Source organism: Trachurus trachurus (genome assembly GCF_905171665.1).
Source record: "Trachurus trachurus genome assembly, chromosome: 8".
Classification (NCBI taxonomy): domain Eukaryota; kingdom Metazoa; phylum Chordata; class Actinopteri; order Carangiformes; family Carangidae; genus Trachurus; species Trachurus trachurus.
In genome coordinates this window covers 23,772,848-23,793,272 of record NC_139905.1, presented here as the reverse complement: position 1 = coordinate 23,793,272, position 20,425 = coordinate 23,772,848, and the positions used below count along the sequence as shown (strand labels likewise).

Below are 20,425 nucleotides of genomic sequence, written 5' to 3'. Positions count from 1 at the left end.
AAAGGAGTTGAGCCATAAAGTAGAATTAGTCTTTATGAGTTAATGAGGAAAGTAGCTAGCTATTGATGTTGTTGTAAACCCGGTGATTATGTGTTGGTCCATTTGTGTGTAGTGAATATTTTGTTTTATTGCATGACAACGCCATTTTATTTATTCTCCTGAAACGGTGTTATTTACCATACAATGTGATTTTTCTGTGTTCAGAGTGAATATAATGTTCAGGTTTGATAGTGTTTCATAACATAATAAATATATTATTTAGTTAGTGTGGATAATTCCAACTGTTGTATTTCCTTATTTTGTCATGGACAATATCTTTTATTAAATGTGTCTGTTTCACTTCTTCCCTTCCTGGGTGACAATGTTGAATAATGACCACAATTGTTTTTGAAGAACATTATAAATGTCACAGTGAAGTTGATCTTTGACATTTGTGTTATATTGTGTCGTAATTAACTGTAGTGCGATCTGGTCAAAAACCTTTGGCCTTTGATCACCACGTTCTAATCAAATCATCTGTGACTTCAAGTGAACATGACTTGATCTGAAGGCATTGCCTTGAGGCCTTGCTGAGATTTGACATTCATGAATGGAGCAGTCAGACAGAAAGCTGTAATAGTCGACTTGAGCCTTTCAGTTTGGAGGGTGATAGCCAATAAACTTGATAATGCAGAAGGAGGCAGGCGTTAGGCAGCAATTTAAGTCATTCACTCATATGGATTTAACATTAAAACACAAGCCGAACTGATGAATTAGTTTGGCAGGAGCCTGGACACGCTCAGCACTGGTGTAGAGACACGGGCTAGGAAAGAGCAATAGATTTATCCATTTATCCATCCATCCATCCATCCAGTGGAATAAAAGCAAAGTAGTGATCAAATATCTGGTGGAAATGTAGAAATAATACAGTAAATCCAAGTTACTTAAAATCATTTATGTGATTCACAATTTAAGGATCAGATGAACATGTTCAAACATGTGGTGTTTAGGTCAGCTAAATAACAACATATCAAAAATGTTAAATTTAATTAATGACACATTTATTAGATTTTTAATCGACAGACAAAATTCAGCAAAAGAAAAAAAAGAACTGCAAAAGAGATATTAATATACAGACATTTGATCAACTCAAGCAAACTAAAGCCAAAGCCCAAGAGATGCTCTCCACGAATAGTCCTTCAAACAGGTGTTAACTGATGCACATTGAGGGGGATGCAATTACACAGCCTGTTGGTGCCTCGCTCTAGTTTAGTTAGGAATAAATGGTTTGCATTAAGAAGTTTCAGCAGCAGGCCAAACACTGATGGGGCCTCTATGTATCAATGTGGCCCTGTAACCCCACACTTGTGTAATTACTCAAACAGGAGAGTTCTGGTTTCAGCCTGGCTTTGCATACATGAATACAATAGAAGCCAAGAGTAGAGCTCAGGGTCACTGAGGTAACCCCAGCTTGTCATGTATAACCTTATTATGCGAGGTTAAAATATTGCACATACAAAGAGTTGTTATGTAATAAATCTATCTGATCCCCCTTTTCAAACATCACATGGCACCTTTTCCCAAACCTGTAATATACCTTGAACTATGAAGGGTACTGGGAGATACTGGTCATATAATAACTGGAATTACTGAGACTGTAACTTAACTAGCACAGGATCACACTGGTCATATATGAAGGAAGCTTTAACTATGAGAAGCAGTCAGATATTAAACTACGAAACACTACTCAACCCAGTTGTGGTTTTTATATATGGACAAACAAATACTCGATGCAAAACTGTTTAGGAAACACACACGGTACTTGCAATGATATTGCAAAAATACTTCACTTGCTTAGAATAGGAGTTTGCTATCATTAATAACTACAGGAACTGCAATCAAGAAATTGCTACAAAATATTTTGGTAATAAATCTGTCTTAAAAAATACATTCCCCGTACTGCCACCTCCTCTCAGCTCTTAATAAGGACAGTTTACGTGTCCTTACTCACTGCTAGACAGAAATAAAAATCAATCCCATCACTGAGAAGGTTAATAATAATGAAGCTCTGAAAAGCCAGAGTTACAAGTTCTCAATCATTTTACATGAAATTAACTTTAAGGAATAAACTGTATTTAAAAGATGTAGTTTCTTAGTAAGCTATTCCAGCATCCAAAATATCATTAATTCATTGGTGAACTATCACTGACATCATTGAGCCCTCTATTACTTGCATTTTCTTTTCTTAATTCTACATCCGAGTGGGTGTCCATCTACATTACTCCTTGCTTTAGAATATATGTAAGATACAGAGGAAGGGGAGGAGTGTTGTTGAACTGATGGAGCCTGAGCTTCAGTTGGTTTTCTTGTTAGGAGAGTCTGGAAAAGGTGCATATGGTGGAGGCCTCTCCTGTGTGGGAGAAAAGAAAAAAAGAAAAAAAATACTGCATAAGCACCAAGAAGATCTCTTGTCACTGTCACACAACCGTAACTGAGGAGAAGAGGAGCAAAGCAGCTTACCATGGGCATGTAGACAGTGTGTGGATTGTTGGGATTGTAGTATGCGCTGCCTGCTGCTTCAGCCGCCTTGGAGTTACCTGTGCATAAAATGCGATGTGACAAAGACGGAGAGATAAAGACAGACAGTGATGACTGCTGAACATATTTAGGAACAGACGCCTCAGCTCCAAACACTGGAAGGAGAAGCCACGCGAGGAGCACAGTATTAATCATGTGAAGCACAACAACTGACAGCTCCAGCTCAAGACAAAAAAAGTGGCACACCCTGAGGATGCACACAGGCAAATACCTTGCTCAACCTCTCCTTAAAAATAAATATGCCAAACTGGCACTACAGCACGCCACGTTCAGATTGAAACCGTTTTCACCAAAATCCACAAGGTGCCAGGAAAGAGTAAATGCAGGGAGAGGAAGAGGGGAGAATGTTTATCCCTTGTAATTTTGATGAGTAGCAAATGAGACATCAGCACCCATTTTGCGGTGGTGTGCTTTGAAGTGATTCACTTTGAGGCAGACAGATCAGATCTGACGGGTGCAGTGACACAGACATACAGCGTGGAAAGATAGAGGGAGAGGGAGAAACAGACCTTGAGGTGGTGGTGGTGCTGTCCAGTTCTGGGGGGGTGCAGTCCAATTTTGGGGTGGCCCAGGGTAAGGGGGAGGTGGGGCCATGTAGTCCATACCAGATGGGTACATTCCTGGAACACAGAGGATGGGCAGAAGAGAAAGAGAGATGGAGTTTACAGGTCAATGGAGGTTACAGTCTGTTGGCAATTAGTTACACAGCAAAGACCAAAGAAAAGAAAACAACACAAAATAAAAACAACACAATGGCGACAGGGAGAGAGACAGAGCATTACTTGTGTCTCTAGTGTTTATATAAGGACATTTGGTATAACTGCATACATATGTTTAATCTAAAACCTGTGAGCATAAGAGCAAATACAGGATATTGGGTTTGTTCTCTACAGTCTCACTGATAGTGTAAAAGTGAAAGAAAGAAAACCAAAAATGAAGAAGAAGTCCAACTTGACCTAAGATTATTAGAGCAAATTGTATTTACTGACCTAAAGGCGCTACACTGCAATTATCATGGGATTCTTCAGTAGCATCTACTTTCATTTTACAAACTATTGACTCATGTACCTGCAGCAGCTGTTGGATAATTGTAGCCCATGTTGGCAGCAGGGGGTGGCCCCTGGTAGAATCCGTTCTGCTGGGCAGGTGGTGGGTATGGATAGCCATGAGCAGCAGGTGGAGCTGGGCCGTAGCCGTTCATCACTCCAGGTGAAGGATAGCCGTAAGAGGGAGCGCCATTCTGGGCAGGAGCGGCACGGGAAGCTGAAACACAGCAGCAGACAATGATGGGTATGTTCATTCACCAAGAGTTTTCCTATCTTATGTTTCAAAATGTGCCTTTTACAATACGTAGGGACTGAAATGTTTCACTCCCCCATAAAAGGAGCATTCATTTGAATATCTAGCATTGAAAAAGATTGGATAAAGTGGCATTCAAACCATTTGTGGCCAGTTTGAAGAGATGCTGTCCCACTTCAATGGCCCCTCCACTCGGGAATGACATCTTGAAACTGGCCTGGCCCTCCCAGCCACCTGATGAGAGAGTGGACCACAATTAGAACAAATACAAAAAGCTATGTGTGTTTTATTATGGATGTCTTTAGCTAATACACCTCATTTCTGTTTCATTTTACAATACAATGACTACCATTCATTATCATAGACACAAAAATCTAACAGATCAAATCATTACTATTGAGAGTAGGCCACCTACCACCAGGCTCAGCTGAAACTGTCCCTTTGATGTAGTTTGCTGCAAAGACTGGCTGCTCAATGCTGCAGCCCTTCATCAGATAATAGGGGAACATGGCTGAACCCATGCAATCCTTGGTGTTACTGGATACAAAGAGCAGCTGCAGCCAGTGAACGAAGGAAGAGACATGGAATGTGTGGAGAAAGACACAAGAGGATTTATGAGATTATGAACACTTCCAGATTAAAAACTCATGTGTAATCAAACGTATTGAATGTTGACAGTACCCTGTAGGGTGTGAGATAAACAGTTCCCTTCTTGGTCCCCTTAAGCAGGTCTGTCTTGCAGGCGACATCGCTGAATGACAGCTCCACATTCTTGCATTCCCTTAAAACACTGTAGAGTAAAGAAGCCGCAGGTGAAAATAAATATGTATAACTAAATATATATAAAGCAAATATAACAGATTCACGTATATAATTGTGTGGGAGATTATACTTAGCTGCTTTTGAAACAATTGCATGTCATTAACTGTAACTAACCTATTTTGCACAATGGCACATGTGATGACATTTTTGTTCTTGATGTCAACAGATCGGAACCTACCGCTACTTCCTGTTTTGATGTTTGGCTAACGCTAGCCCACTTACGTAAACCAGCTGACAAGATATGAGGGTTTTTAAGCCTGTCGTTAACAAATGTACACAACGCTTATTTTAAACAGTTAACACAACAATTGTAGTTGAAATAGACTGGGCAGAAAGCTAACACAAATGTCAACAGCGGAATGGCTTCGCTATGCTAAAGTAAACCAGGCCAGCTAGCGAGAGGCTAGCGGTTAGATAGCAACTGTGATGACTACGCACTGGAAAGTAGGAGGTAAACAAGCCGAAAAGAGAGGCGACACACGGCCGGCTGATACATTTAAGCTCACGGACACAATCTAAAACACCCACCTCTCTCCGTTGTTTACCAAAACGCCGCCGTTCTGCGAGTGATTCCGATTCAGAGCCATGTTTGGGTGCCGCCGTCTCCTGCTCCGCCGCTGCCTGAGCTGTATTTTGACCGTCAGCCTAACGGGGTTGCCACAGAAACGTCACAGGCGTTACGTCACGGCAGCGTCGGACCACTCGTGATTTACCGTAAAAACAGCCAACAGAGCTGTGTCCTGCTGAAACCTGCACATTTGGGCCATTGTTAGACTCTGGACCGGGAGTAAATAAACAGCACGTTCAGTCCAATGAAAATTCTGACCGCAGCACAGGTCCAATATGTTTTGTAAGTCCCCAGTTTAAGTTTAAATATGTAGTTCATACATATTCTTTATAGGTATACCTAAACTCAAACCACCTCATTCCTACTCCAAATGAAATGTTGTGAATTGTAACATATCTACTCGATAGTTAATTATAACACTGTGTGGACTTTTAACATTAATCGCACGCAAGGACAGCCTAAATGGACAGTCTGACAGGCTGCAGCGGTGACTAAAGGTTTAAGATTGCTTATGTAATAAATGGATGGGTAGTACAACAGTTGCCATAAGGAAGATCGGAGGGGTTGAAGTTGGCAAAGCCTTTGAGTTACGCAATCATTTCATTTAGCGTCTCCCTGAGGATGCAGTGTGCCATGCAAATGCTCAGCAGGAGATGCATTATTTAAATGCTGACCTTTTTTATTAATTACCATCATCCTGGTGTGTCCTGCTTTTCAAATCATCTCCAACTTCTCTGGCGCACACAGGTAAGGATAAAGGATGTGCGCGTCTTTGGCATTCAGTAGCCTAATCGCCTATACCTTCTACCCGGTGGTGCTGTGTCAGAGGAAGCAGCAAGTTCCCAACTAATCAACACTAATTATCAAGTGTCACGTGACCCTTCCCACCGCGTCAAAGAAAAGATCCGATACCTCTAGCGCCCTAAAATATAGGCTATCACCGAAAACATCCAAACCATAAGGAGATGGATTACCATTGCGTAAAGCGTTATTTGATCTCTGTTGTGTTCGCCCTCGTGGCTCAGCACTGCTGCTGTCTGTCAGCCGTCCAGAGGAGGGAAACACCTGAGCTCGCGCTGCCCAGAGTCACCTGCTCTGCCCGGAAGATGAAAGCTGTGTTTGGTCCGCTAGTCAAAAATATACACGTGCGAGGTGAGATCACTGAGATGGATTTGGGGGGGTATTTTTGCACTGAATCCATCACAGCTGTGTGTGTGGTTTGTTGTTTTCTCAGATCTGACAGGGGCCATTGTCCCGGTGCAACAGTCTGAGGAGGCCTGTGGAGTGAGACTGGGCAGAGACAAAAACCACAGCCTGTCCTTCATCAGCAGATATGACAGCTGCTACACTCAGATTGAGGTAAGAAAAAAAAAAAAACTATTCCAGTTGTGTAAAAGGAAATGCAGATGTGTAGCCTACTGTGTGTGTTTGTGTGTGCATGCAAATCCACAGGTGGTGGTGTATATGGCTTTTTAACACATAATGTTGCCGTGACCTTTGATCCTCAGGACAGCAGAGTGGTCATCCCTCTGCAGGTCCAGCTGACAGGACGGGATCAGTGGCTCAGGGTCAATATCAGCTGTCCCCTGATAAAGAGACACAGTGAGAGGACTCCTCGTCTCCCGGCATGTGAGTGGAGGCAGCTGACTGAGTGTTAACAAGCTGATTGACACAGTCTTGTCACATGTATCTCAGTTGTTCAGCTCAGTTTCCTCCATTAAAACTCGAACATTGTTTTCCTGTTGAGCCTATTAGAGAGTTATGAATAATGACTTCACACATTATTGCCATTTAGAGGACAGACAGATGATGTTACTGTGCCAGTCCAGGGGACTAACTTGTCTCTTCCCCCAGCTTTACCTGGACAGTGTGACACAGAAAGAGCTCTGCGAGTCGACTGTGGCCATCAAACCATTTCTAGTGACGCCTGCCATAAACTAGGCTGCTGCTTTGACGCCCATGATCTCACCTGCTACTATAGACTCAATGGTAAGACCATTGCAGAACACATACAACATACATTACAACATATCGGTCAAGTTGCTTGTTTTGAATGTAAATGTGTTCCTGTCTGTTAACACACCGTCCAGCCTGCTCTCTGGACGGACACTTTGTGTTCTCTGTAAAGGCCACAGACACAGACCCACCCATTACTCCCAGCAGCCTTATCGTGAAGGATCAGCCACAGTGTTCCCCTGTGGTCACCACACCAGACACGGCTGTCTTCAAGATTGGAGTCATGGACTGTGGTGCCAAAAAGAAGGTGATGCTGCTCATCAAAAGTCTGTTTCCAAAATATGATTCATGGTATTTGATTAACTTATCACCAACTTTTATAAAAGTGATCCACTCTCATGTAGGGTTATTATAAAATCTGCTTAAGCTTAATTTTCTGCATTTTTTTCTTCCCATTTTTAAAATAAATATCTTAATTCATATTTAGTATAGATACTTATTGCTAATGTCTCAATGTTTTCTGCTTTTCTAATCTACCTGGCTTTTAGGTAGATGGAGATGTTTTGATCTATGAGGTGGAGGTGGAGGAGCTACGTTCTGATAGTACCAACAAACAGCTGCCATTTAGGTGTGTTTGTTTTATGTATCTGAGCTCTACTGTAGAGCTGATGGCTCCACCAGTGCTCCCTTGGGAGAAAGTGATTTATCCCACCTTTAATTAATACTGGATTGATGGCTTGTGTACTGATCAGTGAGTGGGGGGGTTTAGTCTCCAGGTTCTGTGTGAATATACAGCATCAGACCTGAAGCGTGCAGCAGACCTGCGCTCCCTGTACGTGGTGACAAACCCGCCACCTGTGGTCGCACTGGGAAACATCAGAGTGCAGATGAGAATAGCCAAAGGTAATAAAACGTGTTTGTTTCTCAGTATTTGTTCATGTAAGTCCAGGTTTTGTATTGTATGTGCAGGTCCTTAACAAACCACTGGTGACCACTGATCTGCTACTGTTTTACTAGATGCATCCTTCACATCCTTCTTTCCTGAAGACCAGCTTCCACTGAACGTCCCCCTGCGTAAAGCTGCGTATGTGGAAGTTTCCATCACCCAGCCGTCTCCAGACCCCACACTTTCCCTGCGTGTACGGGACTGCTTCGCCTACCCTGCGTCTAGACACTCTGTGTGGACACTTCTCTATGACGGGTAAGGTGGAGGCGATCACAGTGGTAACTTAATAATGAAGGTATTTTTGAATGGGTTACTCGTGCAGCGGACAATTTAATTTCCTCCTCCTGGACAGATGCCCAAACCCTTTGGACAACATGAGAAGCTCTGTCCCCGTGGACAACCAGGGGAAGACCACCTCCCACTCCCAAATGAGGAGGTTTGATGTCAAGACATTCGCCTTCTTGGACCCTGATACAGGCCATCCAAGTGTGGAGGAAGTAAGGTTTCAGTAATGTTGCAGTGTGTATTGTGTCAGTAACTAAACTATTCAGCTTCTTGGCAGCTGCTTAAATGTGTGCTCTCTTACTCAGATGTACTTCTACTGTTGGGTGGAAATCTGCACTGATCATCTTGACTGTGCACAGAGCTGTGCCATCATCTGTGAGTATATCGTGTTTGACCTTGTCGCACTTTGTTTCGTTTGTATACACTCACTGCCAGTCAAAAGTTTGGACACACCTTCGTCTTTCTTTATTTCTATTACTTTCTACATTGTAGATTCATACTCAAGACATCAAAACTATGAAGGATTGTGTTCCTTCATAGTTTTGATGTTCATTTGCAAAAGCAGATACATTTCTTTTAAAAAATTATGATTTACACCTGCTGATATCAGTCAAACCAAAGCTGAGTGGCTTTGACCAAGGAGATGAATCATAACAAAACAGACGTAGCTAAAAAAAATTAATCTTTATTGAAAACAACACTATGTAAAGAATAATTGGGACTACAGATGGAAATTAGCCCTAGTGGCTAAATCTGGTACAACCATCTCTTCTATGTTCTGGATTAATGGTATTGTGCATTGTCCCGTAATAATAAACTAAACTAAACTAAACTAATTCAAATGTATCAGCTCAATTTTTTCAAAATGGCATTTATCTGCTTTTGCAAATGAACTCTTCGATATAGTAAACACAAAAGTTTTAATTAATACAAAAGTGTTGTCTGTCACCTGACCTGAACCCAACTGAGATAGTTTGGGATGAGTTTGACCACAGTACGATGGCAAAACAGCCAACAAGTGCTCAACACCTCTGGGAACTCCTTCAAGACTGTTGGAAACCGTTCCAGGTGACGATATATAAAACATATTCTGCGTTGTGTAACACTTTTTACAATTCCATATGTGTTCCTCCATTGTTTTGATATCTTTAGTTTGAATCTACAGTGTAGAAAGTGATAAAAATATTGAATGAGAAGGTGTGTCCAGACTTTTGACTGGTAGTGTACATGTAGCTGTTAGTCTTTCCCATCTCCTGTTGCAGCATCTGAGGGTGAGAGACGTAGAAGAGAGACCGTATCTGAGTCTGACCTGGTCCAGTTGGTGTCTTTAGGCCCCCTGCTGCTGAGACAGAACAGCACTGAACTGGAGGACGATCCATGTGTCAAACAGAACACCGGTACGTCCCGCTCGGCACGAAACCAAGTCACACTGTGAACGACCAATGGCAAAACCTCAACCCAAGTTATTTCCCTCCTCTTCCTCAGTGTTCCAGGTGACGCTGTTCACCCTCTCTGGTGTTGGCGCCGCTCTGCTGCTGATCCTGCTCATCGCTGTGCGGTCAAGGATCACCAAGTGTCAGAAGGCAGAGGTGCAGCAAGCGTGTGATGCACAAATTGACAGTGAACAATGTAAATAAACTATTTCATTTTCTTGAATGTGCATTCAAACTTAATTTTATACTTTTTGTTTCCACAATAGAAACAATGATACCGGTGCGGTCATTTGAGCTCATATTTGTGGTTTAGAATGGCTCCAAAATTATTTTAATGACTAATAAAAGTAATTTTCTGTTTGGTATTGTACTTTGAATGTCACCTTTAAAATCAAATAGGCCTACTGTCTGGAAAATGGAAATCCATATTGGTTATTTCCCAAATGTATTTAATCTGTTCTGATGTGTAGGTAATTCAGTGATCATGAAAACAAGCTCATCAGAATAATAGTTTATTGACACAAAAAATGCTCCTTCATATACAAAGGGAGCAAAAACACAAAAGAAGTGAAATAAGAAAAGAAAAATGTTGGCGGTAGATTCAGTAAGGTTTGAACTTTCTCTGTGCCCTCAGCAGAGCGATTCTCTGTTTATCCTCTTCGAACTTTTTCCGCAGTTCAGCGATATCTAGAAAACAAGACATAACATGTTTTTACAAAGCTTCATAACCTTTTAATCTCTAAATAGATCCTAGTCCCATGTTGCAGTAAAAAAAGAAACTGAATTCTCAAGTTATCCTGGGTGCAACTTACGTTCTTTCTGTGTGTTTCTGTGCTGCCAGGTGTAAAAGTTCATCAGCTCCTTCCTCTTCTTCTTCCTCAACTCTTTCTGTAGAGTCTTCTGATTGGCTACCTCGCTGTGGGGACGGGCCTTTGCTCCCTTGTGGCCTTTGGTGACTTTCACCCAGCCCTCCTCATCCTCTTGCTGCTCCTCGGCCTCCTTCCGCTGCCGCTCCGTCTCCTGTCACGAAGGAAAACAAGCCCAGGTTGAGGTGGCACGGACTAGATGGACAGCGTGAAGGTGGAGGAAGAGTAGAAAAATGCTCACCTCTTCTTTCTGCTTGTCATAGTCGGCCATGAAGGAGTCGACTATTTGTTGCAGTTTGTCGGGGTGAACAAACGAGTCTGTGTACTGCTGAATCCATTCTGGTGTTAAGACAATTCACCACAGAACATGACATGTGTCATTAGGTTTGTTTTGATTTTGGACATGCTCATCAATTAAGTAGCTGAGATTCTAAGAGAATGTATAAATAATAGTACATCTAAAAGTGAAGCACTCACTCTGTACTCCTGTCTTCACTGGATGCTGCTCTGTGCAGACCACCAGAGGCACATCATGTGGGTGTGATTTCGCTGCAGTTATACTGGAGGATTTTTGGAACACAATGTAGCCGACTTTGAAACCCTGAGAGGAGGAGGAGGAGGAGGACAGAGACAAAAAGAGGTAAAATAACGACTTGATCTTTGCTGCAGGAGCAGTGCGAGTGCTTGCTCATAGTGTTCCAGTAGCATGCAGGGCCAACCTGTTTCTCGGCTGGTTTGAAGTACTTGGACAGTTTGGGTCCAGTCTCCTGAGAGGAGCCCGGGTGGTCCCTGAGCTCCACGGACTGAACACTGCCAAACTGAGAGAACAACTCCCTGACCACCGCCTGCAAGACAAACCGCAGGGCAGCAGTTAGATTAATACAATAGAAACGTTATTTGTCTGAAACCAAAGGGTAACAGAAATGTATCTTTGACAGGGCTCAACACCACCTTTACACACACAAGGCATTTAAAAAGACATTAAAAAAATCACAAGGAAAAAAGTACATACACATATTGACACTTGAAAGAAAAGGACCAGCAATAAAACATTATCTGAATACACTGTATAGGCTGTAACAGGTACTGTGCGGCGGGGAAACTATACCGTGACAACTACATGGTAGCTAACGTTACCTCTGGGCAGTACGGAGGGATGTTGAGGACAAACAAGGTCCGGTCCAGCGGTCTGTGTGAGCTCTTCTCTGCTCGCACTCTGTGCTCCTTCACATACACTTTATGCTGCGCAGCACTATCGGAGCTAAACTGTAGGGACAGGACTGAGACACAGAAAGACAAATATAAAAACCCCGAAGTCAACACACCACGCAGTCCAACATCTGCTCTCCCATCTCAACAGTTTAACAACCCAACAAACGGCGTTAAATAACACGAAACAGTTCTGTCGTAGCACAGACTTGTATGAGGGGGAAAACCTGAACAAAATATTAATGATTTTGTTGAACAATACCTGTAAATCCTCCGGGAATAATACAAGATTGGCTGCTGGCATGTTTCTTCTTGGCCGGCGCCATTTTGGAATGACCTTTCACACCGGAAGTACAAAACAAAACGTAAAAAAAAAAAAAAAAGACATTTTACACACACACACACACACACACACCTATCTATCTATCTATCTATCTATCTATCTATCTATCTATCTATCTATCTATCTATCTATCTATCTATCTATCTATATCTATATCTATATATATATATCTATATCTATATATATCTATATATATATATATATATATATATATATATATATATATATATATATATATATATATATATATATATATATATATATATATATATATATATATATATATATATATATATATATATATATATATATATATATAATATAATATATAGTTATGTTTATTTATTTTTTTAATCAGTTTATGTTTGCATTTACCTTTTTGGCAGAAGTATCATTACATTCATTTTGGCTGGTAGGTTTTAGCAAGTATGTAATATCTGGAGTATTTTTTTAAAGCATCTATAGCCAGTGGTTTCAATGAAATGTTTTCAGTAAATGAATGAAAGCATTTTTCTAAAGACTTTTTTTTTTTTTTTTTTAGGAAACCCTGTTACCCTGTGTGTGGAAATGCTGTATACCGGCACATATAATACATTATGAGATGACAGGAAAGAGTCCCAGACAACATTTACAAAGCTAAATATTTAATGGTGAAATTTCACAGACACATCTGACCTCTCTAATTTCCTCTTGACTGACAGACCAAGAAAGCAACAGAAAGTGATTTACAGTCCTTGAATAATAATTGAGAGTTATTTATGAGACAGAATTAAATGTATACTGCTTCAAAAATGAGACAACCAAGTAAAACCAGCCACAAAAAGATCACAGAACCTGGCATCAACAAACATGGTAAAATCAAATAAACATCCACATAATGACTGTTTGAGAACTGGTTTACTGTAATTAGTTCATTACAGTTTCTGCCCATCCCTGATTTACTCACACAAGTCTGTTTCAGTCATTTTGCCTTAAAGGCCTCCTCTGGTTGAATTTTGTTAACTGGGGGGGGGACTTCTCTTCTCAGCTTAATCTGAAAAATATGCTCGCATCTGAATTTTGTTTTCGTTCAGTGTTTGGTGCAGATTCTGTTTTACTTCCATGGTCTGCGCAACCCAAGCAATAGGAAAAGAGACGGACAAAATAACTGAACAGATCAGTGGAGATCGTCAGGCAATCAAACATCTCTCTGTAACAATCCTGCTCAGTGTGTCGGTCAATTGTTGTTTTTTCACCTCTTCTTCATCTTTTAGCTTCTTTTGTTTTAGGACTTGGGGGCGATAACAGTTACACCAGGGAGTATTTAAAAAAGTATGTCAGTCAATTAACAAAAAAAGGAAAAAAAAAAAAAAAACTAAATTCCAGTCTGATTTGGCTTTCCCCACCACATTGGATTAAAACGACAAATTGCACCTCATTCTTTTCCACTGGTCCATCTCAGAAACAAACAGCTGACAGTTGGATACCACTAAACCAAAACAGGATGTTGATATCCATGTATGTGTAGTCATGTATATCAAATGTGTAAAAATCAGTTTTATATGAGAACAGCCGCCGCCTGCTGTCAAGGTGAAAACCACAGTTCGTATGTTAACACTGAGAATGTAGTAATGTTTATGAACAGACAGTGTATTCACACTAGACATGAGCTATATCTTGATGCGGAAGGCTGTAGCCTGTGAGCTGGGAGGCTCAGTGGTGGAGGTGGACTGTGCAGTGGACTTGAACAGAGCTTTGAGGATGGTTTGGGGGTCCACTTCTGGGGTTGGCTGAGAAGAGGCTCGTTGACCAGCGGGGCGGGACAAGGAGGGGGGCAGACCATCTTTCTTTGTACCGCCACCTGTGCCTGGAGTGTCACTGAGCCTCCTGCGGGAGCCAAGAGGAGAAAGTTACGTCACAATTCCTTGCTACCACAAAGGGATGATCATCTTTCAGTTCTGCATATTTTTTAAATTAAAATATTTAAGTTGTCATGAAGGTCCACAAATACAGCAACAGGTTCTGCCACTGACATTTCAAAATAAAGCTCAAAGTAATTTTCCCTTCTGCTTAAGGCTGTATTATACATATGCCACTTAGTAGCCCCAACAAGTAGTAGTTATTGTTTGTCTCAAGGGTAGCTGTGAGAACAGTAACTGAGTCAAGTTTGCCCACAGCAGTTGTCATAGCAACTAAGGCTGTAAAGATGTAATGGGCCAAGGCTCAGGTCAATGAACAGTTATGATACTGGTGCGACAGACAATCTTCCTCTGGGGGGGGTCATAGATAATACATGACTGAAGGTGAATTAATCTTGAGAATTTGGCCCAGTGGAATATTCACATATGTACAGTATGGTGAGGCGCTGTGGTCCATTGAGGAAAACCATATTTGTACATGTCATGTAGTATGATCTGTATTGGTTTAAATATGCCCTGTAAAGAAAATCACCTTCAAAACAATAACATGACAACATGATAACTTGTATTGCTAATAAAATTGCATTTTTGGGCAGGTATTTGGTTGCAATTTGAATGATAATGTTTGCATTTAATTTCCATTGAAAATTATATAGAAAATTATGAGATTTTTGTTGGGTCTTGTACCAAACAAAGGACGTAGGGCGTCTGGACAATATTTCTGTAAAGCCACCACAACACTAATGATACTTAGAAAACACAACAATGTTGTGACATATTATACATTTATCAAAAAAAAAAGACCATCTACTTGGCCATTTTGCAATGTTGATCTGCTTAATTGTGAAGCCCTGCTTGCTCATGTCTTATCTCCTCAATCAAGCTTGAACAAAAGCTTAGCTTGATTTCATCAAATATGATCAATGCCTATTGAGAGTGGTCACCTGAAAACACTAAGACAAAATAACACCATTACAAAATGTATTGTGCATCTTCAAAGGCAACTCAGTGTACCACTCAATAGCTTGCTTCAACAATTACTCAAAAAAGATGAGCAAACTATGCCTTGTTGGAGTATAAGCAGTTGCATACTGCATACATTTTGAAAATAGTATAGGAAAATACTAGTGGGCATAAGGTGTGGTCAACCAAGCTAGAGGCAAATTACAGCTCACTGAAACTATACAGAGGAAATCATGCAGACACGAACACATCCAAATACAGATTGATTTGAAATGAAGGAACGGAGCCTTGCAGGCTCACTTACAATAGAATGGGCTGATCAGATGTGATGACATTTCCCTGAATATGAAGGTTACACTTCATGGGCTGGCCTGGGGTGGACAAGAAGAGAAGATAAGAAAAGAAGCAAGTGCAGAGAAACATCCTAGGCTCATCACTCTGGTTACTGACACAGCAATGCAGTGTCAGTGCGACGAAGCAGAGTATCCTTCAGTTCAACAAAAACACTTTGACTTCACAAACATATAAATACCAGAGGACTTGTCATCAGCATTGTGGTTATTAATCTGTATGCAAAACAGAGGACAGTGCCCAAAACCCAGAGATCCATTTGATGTGCGTGTCCTTGCTACTGGCACTCACCATCCAGGCAGCGATTGTTGTACTTCCTGTATGCGCTCACAGCGTCCTCTTTACGGACAAACACCACTTCAGCCACGCCCACCTTCACCAGCCGAGCACGCTTCAAGGCACCGCACACACAGAACAGTTCCTGTGGACAAATAGACGTAGAGTGCAAACACAGCCCAGATGAATCATCACGGAACAGCAGCATTCAGCACGTCACTGAATATCAAACACAACCCAAAGGTTATAAGCAAAGAGAGCGATTCACTCACAACTATGTCTTCCTCAGTGACCCGTGGATGCAGGTTGTTTACTGTTATTTTTGTCCCCTCCAAAGGACTGAAAGCGGGCTGGAAAGAAACATGGGAAACATGGGAACAATGCTTATACAATTAAAAATAGCTGGCATTAAAAAAAAACATGTTAAAATGTTTAAATGTGTCTGAGTATGGTGGTAAAGTTGACAGCCTGTGGGGTGAAAATCAAACACAGACAGGAGACCATATTATCTTGTTTCATTATTTCATTAAGGTGTAACAGAGGAGTGCTTAAGCTCCTATTGTGAAAACATAACTATGCAATGCTAATGTTAGCTAGTGTAATCCAAAGCCGTTTTCCCACTAAAATTAGCGGGTCGACGCGGGTTTTTTAAACGCGGGTCGACCCGCTAACAATCGGCATTTGGCCCCTTTCCCATTGACCAAAATGAGCCGAGTCTGACCCCCCGCTGAGGGATCAGACAGAGCATAAACCAGTCGCCCCGCTCTCATCCGCGGTGCAAGAGACACACACAGTCATGCCACAGCCGCCCGCCGCGGAGTGTCCGTCCGCCGAGGCAGACTCTCTGGCTGGCTGACCTGGAGCACCAGGACCGCGGAGGACAGAGAGTCTGCTGCGGCCGGATGACGGACGTCCGCGGCACAACACGTCAGTTAAACAGACTGTCGCTTCTTTTCTTTTCTTTTTTCTGTCGTTTTTGGTCAGTGTTCTCTGATCTTTTGATCCCAGTCTCGGATGAGAGCAGAGCGGAGCAGAGCTTTGTTTTGGTACGTGATATGAGACGCGACCGGCGCGATGACGTATCGTCACGTAACGTTCAGTGTCATCACGTAAATTAGCGGGTTGACGCGGGTCTGGCGTTCCCACTGCAAGCCGTTCGGAGCCGAGCCGATTAAAGGCGATTTTAACCCGCGTCGCTTGCCGAGTCGTTTGACCCGCGTTGACGCGGGTCGACGCGGCTCGGTGCGCCTTTCCCACTGCCACCAAAAGCCGATTGTTAGCGGGTTTAAACGGGTTTTTTGGCCAGTGGGAAAGGGGTACAAGTCAGTCTGTGATAAATAACCTAAGCTCAAAGGAGAAGGGTTGTCACTGGAAATCATTTTAAACTGAACAATTTACTCAGAAATCAGTGAAGCTTAAGCTGAACATTTCAAACGTAACCTGTTTAGAGAAGCTATTGAAGCCACGCTGAATAACAACAGGTGGAGAATGCAACGAGGGACATACAGGTGCATGCATTAGATTCTTACCTGAGGTGGAGCAGGAGCCGTTGTGCTGGTTTCTGCTGCGTTTTGCTGGAGAGTCCTGGAGACTGGCTGCATGGCTGCAGCTGACGACCGGTTGGCAGCCATGCTGGTGTTGGGCCGGGTGGGAGCCACAGGGACGGGAGGACGTGGTGCTGTGTAAGCATCATTTTTAACCACCTTGGTGATTGGGGCTGACATGGAGCCCAAGGAGAATGCAGAGCCTATTGTACCAGACTGTAAAAAAAGGAAAGAAATTATTTAAATATGGGAAAATAATACTTAACAAGTACAACCTAAAGTGTGTGCTCAGTCCTTAGGCAAGACCTTACCCTTGACTGTAGCATGTGGTTTGCAGTAGTAATCTTTATATGTTTCGCAGAGGTGCCGTCAAGCTCATTTGAGACGGGCTATGGGAGAGAAGACAATATACTAAGTACCATGTTTTACAGATTTAGGAATGTTACAGAGAAACACTGTTCTCTTTTAAAGGAAAATGTTCATACAGACAGGGGTTTAGACCCGTTTTAACATGCCAAGAAAAACAGGTCTACCTGTGAAGGTGCACGTATTCCCCCTAACATCCCTACCGGACGTTGCTGCAAAAGGAAAAGTCATATGTTGGTAAGCTTTGCAATATATGTTCAGATAATCCAATAAGCCAAATACACTTAATTACATATAGGATATGTAACTGATCTTCCACAAACAAAGCAACTTATTTTTTTTCCTTACCTGGATGGTCTTGGTTATTTTTAATGGGGGGCCAGCAGCGGCTGCCTGTGTCTGTGTCCCTCCAATGCTCCTCTTCAGACTCAGCCTGTCACGAGCATCCATCATTCTCTTATTATTGCTCAGCTGTGCCGGTGCACTGCCCCTCATATTCAGTCCTTGTACATTAGGGGAAAACTGCCTTGGGTTCATCCCGCCAGGATTGTTGTTGGTGTGTATCTGTATCTGTGGCACGAGTGGGTGACTCTGTATTTGGTGCATTAATGCGGTCTTTTGTGTGGTCTGTATAGGGACAGTGAACGGATTCTGCCCCTGTTTGCGTGAGTTAATCATCTGACGGGCATCTTGCACTCCTCCTCCCCCTCCTCCCCCTCCTCCTCCTCCTGCTCCTCCTCCCCTGCCTCGGATCTTGAAGCGAGCATCTTTCTGGCCCAGTTTTTCTCTGGCATCTTTTACTTGAAAACCTGAGACAAGAAATTGATATAAAGTAAACAAAACTTACCACTCACATGTCATTTTTCAATTCATGCAAGACACAAGTGCACACATCATTTTTAGTTATTGACAGGACAATGGCCAAACTTACCTGCTGCTCCTCCTCCAAGCCGCTGTCTGGCATCATTAACTCCAATCTTCTGCCTGGCATCAAAACTTTTGCCAGTGCCTCCTGCTCCCCGTCCAAATACGGGCCTAAGACACAGAGGCACAATTCAACACTGGAACTTATACACCCCATTTCGACTGTATAAACTGTGCTCTTTTTAACATTTAAAGATGCTACTTGCTCATAAAAGTATCAATTCAATTGCAACACAGGTAACATGAAAGTTAAGTTTCATTTTCACGCTACAGGGGGGAGTGCATCAACAGACTACTAACTGCACTGAGCTCTAGTGTTACCAAATTTATCAACTTTCTAATACAGTGAAGGAAGGATACTCCTATTAAGTTTTTGATGTGGTTTTGGACAAACCGCATCCTAATTCAACGCAGTACGTCCAGTGACCACTGTTAAATGAGTGGGACCGAAAACCGTTTTGCTAGCAACATAAATATTAGCTTACATGCTAGCTAAGCCCGCCGTGTGCGACAAATATTTGCGTACTGGTATAAGCAAACGGTAACGCGACGATTAAGTTTAGTTTAAATTGGCTTTAGTCACCTAAATAACGCACAGCTGCAGATTTAAAAGTGAATTTGTACATATTTGCGGCCCTACGCTCAGCTACTTGGCCTAGCTTTACGACGTAATAGGCTAACGTTAGCTCATGATAACCTGCCAGCTACCTACAAGTCTCAATCCTCGCTATGCTTTCAGAAATGTAACTGCGAGTTGCTATGTAATACACGAATGAACATAAATCAGTGCAGGAGTAATTTTAATACCGTTTAGCTGGAGCCTTGAGGTTAATACCGCGCTGTCGTATCACTTCATCCAAAGAAACGTCTGCCATTTTCTCGCACTTCCTCACCACGCATGCGCAAACGACAAATCTTTATGAGGGACTACGGAAGCCGAATCGAGTCAGTTTGCCAAATGGCGGTCGAGGAACTGACGACGAATTAAATTGTTTTAATTCTTGTTTTAGGTGATTATATGTTGCAATATGGTTTGTACTATAACGCTGAAACACATTCTTGAATTCTCTCAACGTAACCCTCATCCCACTGGAGATTAAGTTATCTGTCAACGATTACTTTTGCCTAAATGCAAAGGACGCTCATGCATCGCTACCCATGAGCCTTTGCGCCACAATGTCCCACAAAATAAGAAAGATTCGGCGTTACAAAGCTAATTTCACGGCCACTAAGTCGCAATTTCTCAGTTATATTCCTCAACAATTTATTTGACACACTTATAAATATCGACCTAAACATATATGAACTGTTGCCCATGATAAAATTTAAGCACCCTGACAGAGGGTGCTCGGACACCGTGCCTATGCTGTTGCAGGACTATCGATTGGTTATGCCTTAAACTGATGAGTAAGGAAAATAACGACGCGGGGTGACGCCCGTGTCCTCGTTCATATTACGAGAAGAATTTTTGAAGGGGTAAAGGTCTGCCTGCTAAGGTGACTCGCCTACTTTGCGAGATGCCTCGTGGGACCAGGACCTTCCCCGTTCCCCCACATGTCAAAAGAAACCTAAGAACTAGAGAGTCTCCACACACCAGATAGTTGGACCAGTCCCAGCTTGGTCAGTTGCGTACATGAACTGATGAAGCCTCTTGGATGAGAGGTGAAACGTCTTCCTAGACAAATAACTAAGTCCAGTTGCTTTCGATTTAACCTCCTTTGAAATACTATGACCTGGGCAAATGAGAATATGCACCGGCTTGAAACCTAAGAAAGTGTCACACCTTACTGGTAAACACA

General features: G+C 42.2%; 4 protein-coding genes across 5 annotated transcripts; 1 reads left to right on the top strand and 3 right to left on the bottom strand.

Annotated features, from left to right (window-relative positions):
- Window positions 1–936: 936 nt before the first annotated feature.
- wbp2nl (WBP2 N-terminal like) lies at window positions 937–5,360 on the bottom strand. The gene is made up of 8 exons (XM_083977597.1): window positions 5,227–5,360; window positions 4,558–4,666; window positions 4,292–4,430; window positions 4,018–4,110; window positions 3,646–3,840; window positions 3,087–3,197; window positions 2,500–2,576; window positions 937–2,389 (listed from the first exon to the last, which is right to left on the bottom strand). The coding sequence occupies exons 1-8, from the start codon at window positions 5,283–5,285 to the stop codon at window positions 2,333–2,335; spliced, it is 840 nt and encodes a 279-aa protein (XP_083833723.1). The 5' UTR covers window positions 5,286–5,360; the 3' UTR covers window positions 937–2,332.
- A 151-nt stretch (window positions 5,361–5,511) lies between these two features.
- LOC310989549 (zona pellucida sperm-binding protein 4-like) lies at window positions 5,512–10,921 on the top strand. Of its 2 annotated transcripts, XM_083976648.1 has the most exons (14): window positions 5,512–6,013; window positions 6,292–6,418; window positions 6,501–6,625; window positions 6,775–6,895; window positions 7,121–7,255; window positions 7,357–7,529; window positions 7,771–7,850; window positions 7,992–8,125; window positions 8,240–8,423; window positions 8,521–8,665; window positions 8,759–8,828; window positions 9,716–9,850; window positions 9,939–10,082; window positions 10,781–10,921. In XM_083976648.1, coding segments are annotated over exons 1-14 (1,656 nt in total). In that variant the 5' UTR covers window positions 5,512–5,932; the 3' UTR covers window positions 10,783–10,921. The 2 variants fall into 2 exon arrangements, 1 of the variants encoding a protein (XP_083832774.1); XR_014595543.1 differs by lacking the exon at window positions 10,781–10,921 and having other exon boundaries at window positions 9,687–9,850; window positions 9,939–10,078.
- rrp7a (ribosomal RNA processing 7 homolog A) lies at window positions 10,395–12,289 on the bottom strand. Its single transcript, XM_083976649.1, has 7 exons — window positions 12,224–12,289; window positions 11,890–12,032; window positions 11,472–11,597; window positions 11,230–11,353; window positions 10,994–11,091; window positions 10,699–10,906; window positions 10,395–10,573 (listed from the first exon to the last, which is right to left on the bottom strand). Exons 1-7 carry the CDS (start codon window positions 12,285–12,287, stop codon window positions 10,488–10,490), a joined length of 849 nt encoding a protein of 282 aa, XP_083832775.1. The 5' UTR covers window positions 12,288–12,289; the 3' UTR covers window positions 10,395–10,487.
- A 671-nt stretch (window positions 12,290–12,960) lies between these two features.
- Window positions 12,961–19,554, bottom strand: poldip3 (polymerase (DNA-directed), delta interacting protein 3). Its single transcript, XM_083978178.1, has 10 exons — window positions 19,434–19,554; window positions 18,634–18,737; window positions 18,051–18,511; window positions 17,870–17,914; window positions 17,648–17,725; window positions 17,322–17,552; window positions 16,065–16,142; window positions 15,808–15,937; window positions 15,470–15,536; window positions 12,961–14,170 (listed from the first exon to the last, which is right to left on the bottom strand). Exons 1-10 carry the CDS (start codon window positions 19,499–19,501, stop codon window positions 13,954–13,956), a joined length of 1,479 nt encoding a protein of 492 aa, XP_083834304.1. The 5' UTR covers window positions 19,502–19,554; the 3' UTR covers window positions 12,961–13,953.
- Between the last annotated feature and the right edge of the window lie 871 nt (window positions 19,555–20,425).

What these genes read in the sequence shown, in the direction of transcription:
- wbp2nl (XM_083977597.1), bottom strand. Translation starts at nt 5,285, where the DNA reads ATGGCTCTGAATCGGAATCACTCGCAGAACGGCGGCGTTTTGGTAAAC. An exon ending in AGTTTCAGCTGAGCCTGGTG is followed by an intron (nt 4,111 to 4,291) that starts GTAGGTGGCCTA and finishes CTCTCTCATCAG; the next exon opens with GTGGCTGGGAGGGCCAGGCC. An exon ending in AGCACCACCACCACCTCAAG is followed by an intron (nt 2,577 to 3,086) that starts GTCTGTTTCTCC and finishes TTTTATGCACAG; the next exon opens with GTAACTCCAAGGCGGCTGAA.
- LOC310989549 (XM_083976648.1), top strand. Translation starts at nt 5,933, where the DNA reads ATGCTGACCTTTTTTATTAATTACCATCATCCTGGTGTGTCCTGCTTT. An exon ending in CAAAAATATACACGTGCGAG is followed by an intron (nt 6,419 to 6,500) that starts GTGAGATCACTG and finishes TTGTTTTCTCAG; the next exon opens with ATCTGACAGGGGCCATTGTC. An exon ending in GACTCCTCGTCTCCCGGCAT is followed by an intron (nt 6,896 to 7,120) that starts GTGAGTGGAGGC and finishes CTCTTCCCCCAG; the next exon opens with CTTTACCTGGACAGTGTGAC.
- rrp7a (XM_083976649.1), bottom strand. Translation starts at nt 12,287, where the DNA reads ATGGCGCCGGCCAAGAAGAAACATGCCAGCAGCCAATCTTGTATTATT. An exon ending in AGTGAAGACAGGAGTACAGA is followed by an intron (nt 11,092 to 11,229) that starts GTGAGTGCTTCA and finishes TCTTAACACCAG; the next exon opens with AATGGATTCAGCAGTACACA. An exon ending in ATGACAAGCAGAAAGAAGAG is followed by an intron (nt 10,907 to 10,993) that starts GTGAGCATTTTT and finishes CCTTCGTGACAG; the next exon opens with GAGACGGAGCGGCAGCGGAA.
- poldip3 (XM_083978178.1), bottom strand. Translation starts at nt 19,501, where the DNA reads ATGGCAGACGTTTCTTTGGATGAAGTGATACGACAGCGCGGTATTAAC. An exon ending in CGGCTCCTGCTCCACCTCAG is followed by an intron (nt 16,143 to 17,321) that starts GTAAGAATCTAA and finishes GTTTCTTTCCAG; the next exon opens with CCCGCTTTCAGTCCTTTGGA. An exon ending in TCACTGAGGAAGACATAGTT is followed by an intron (nt 15,938 to 16,064) that starts GTGAGTGAATCG and finishes ATTTGTCCACAG; the next exon opens with GAACTGTTCTGTGTGTGCGG.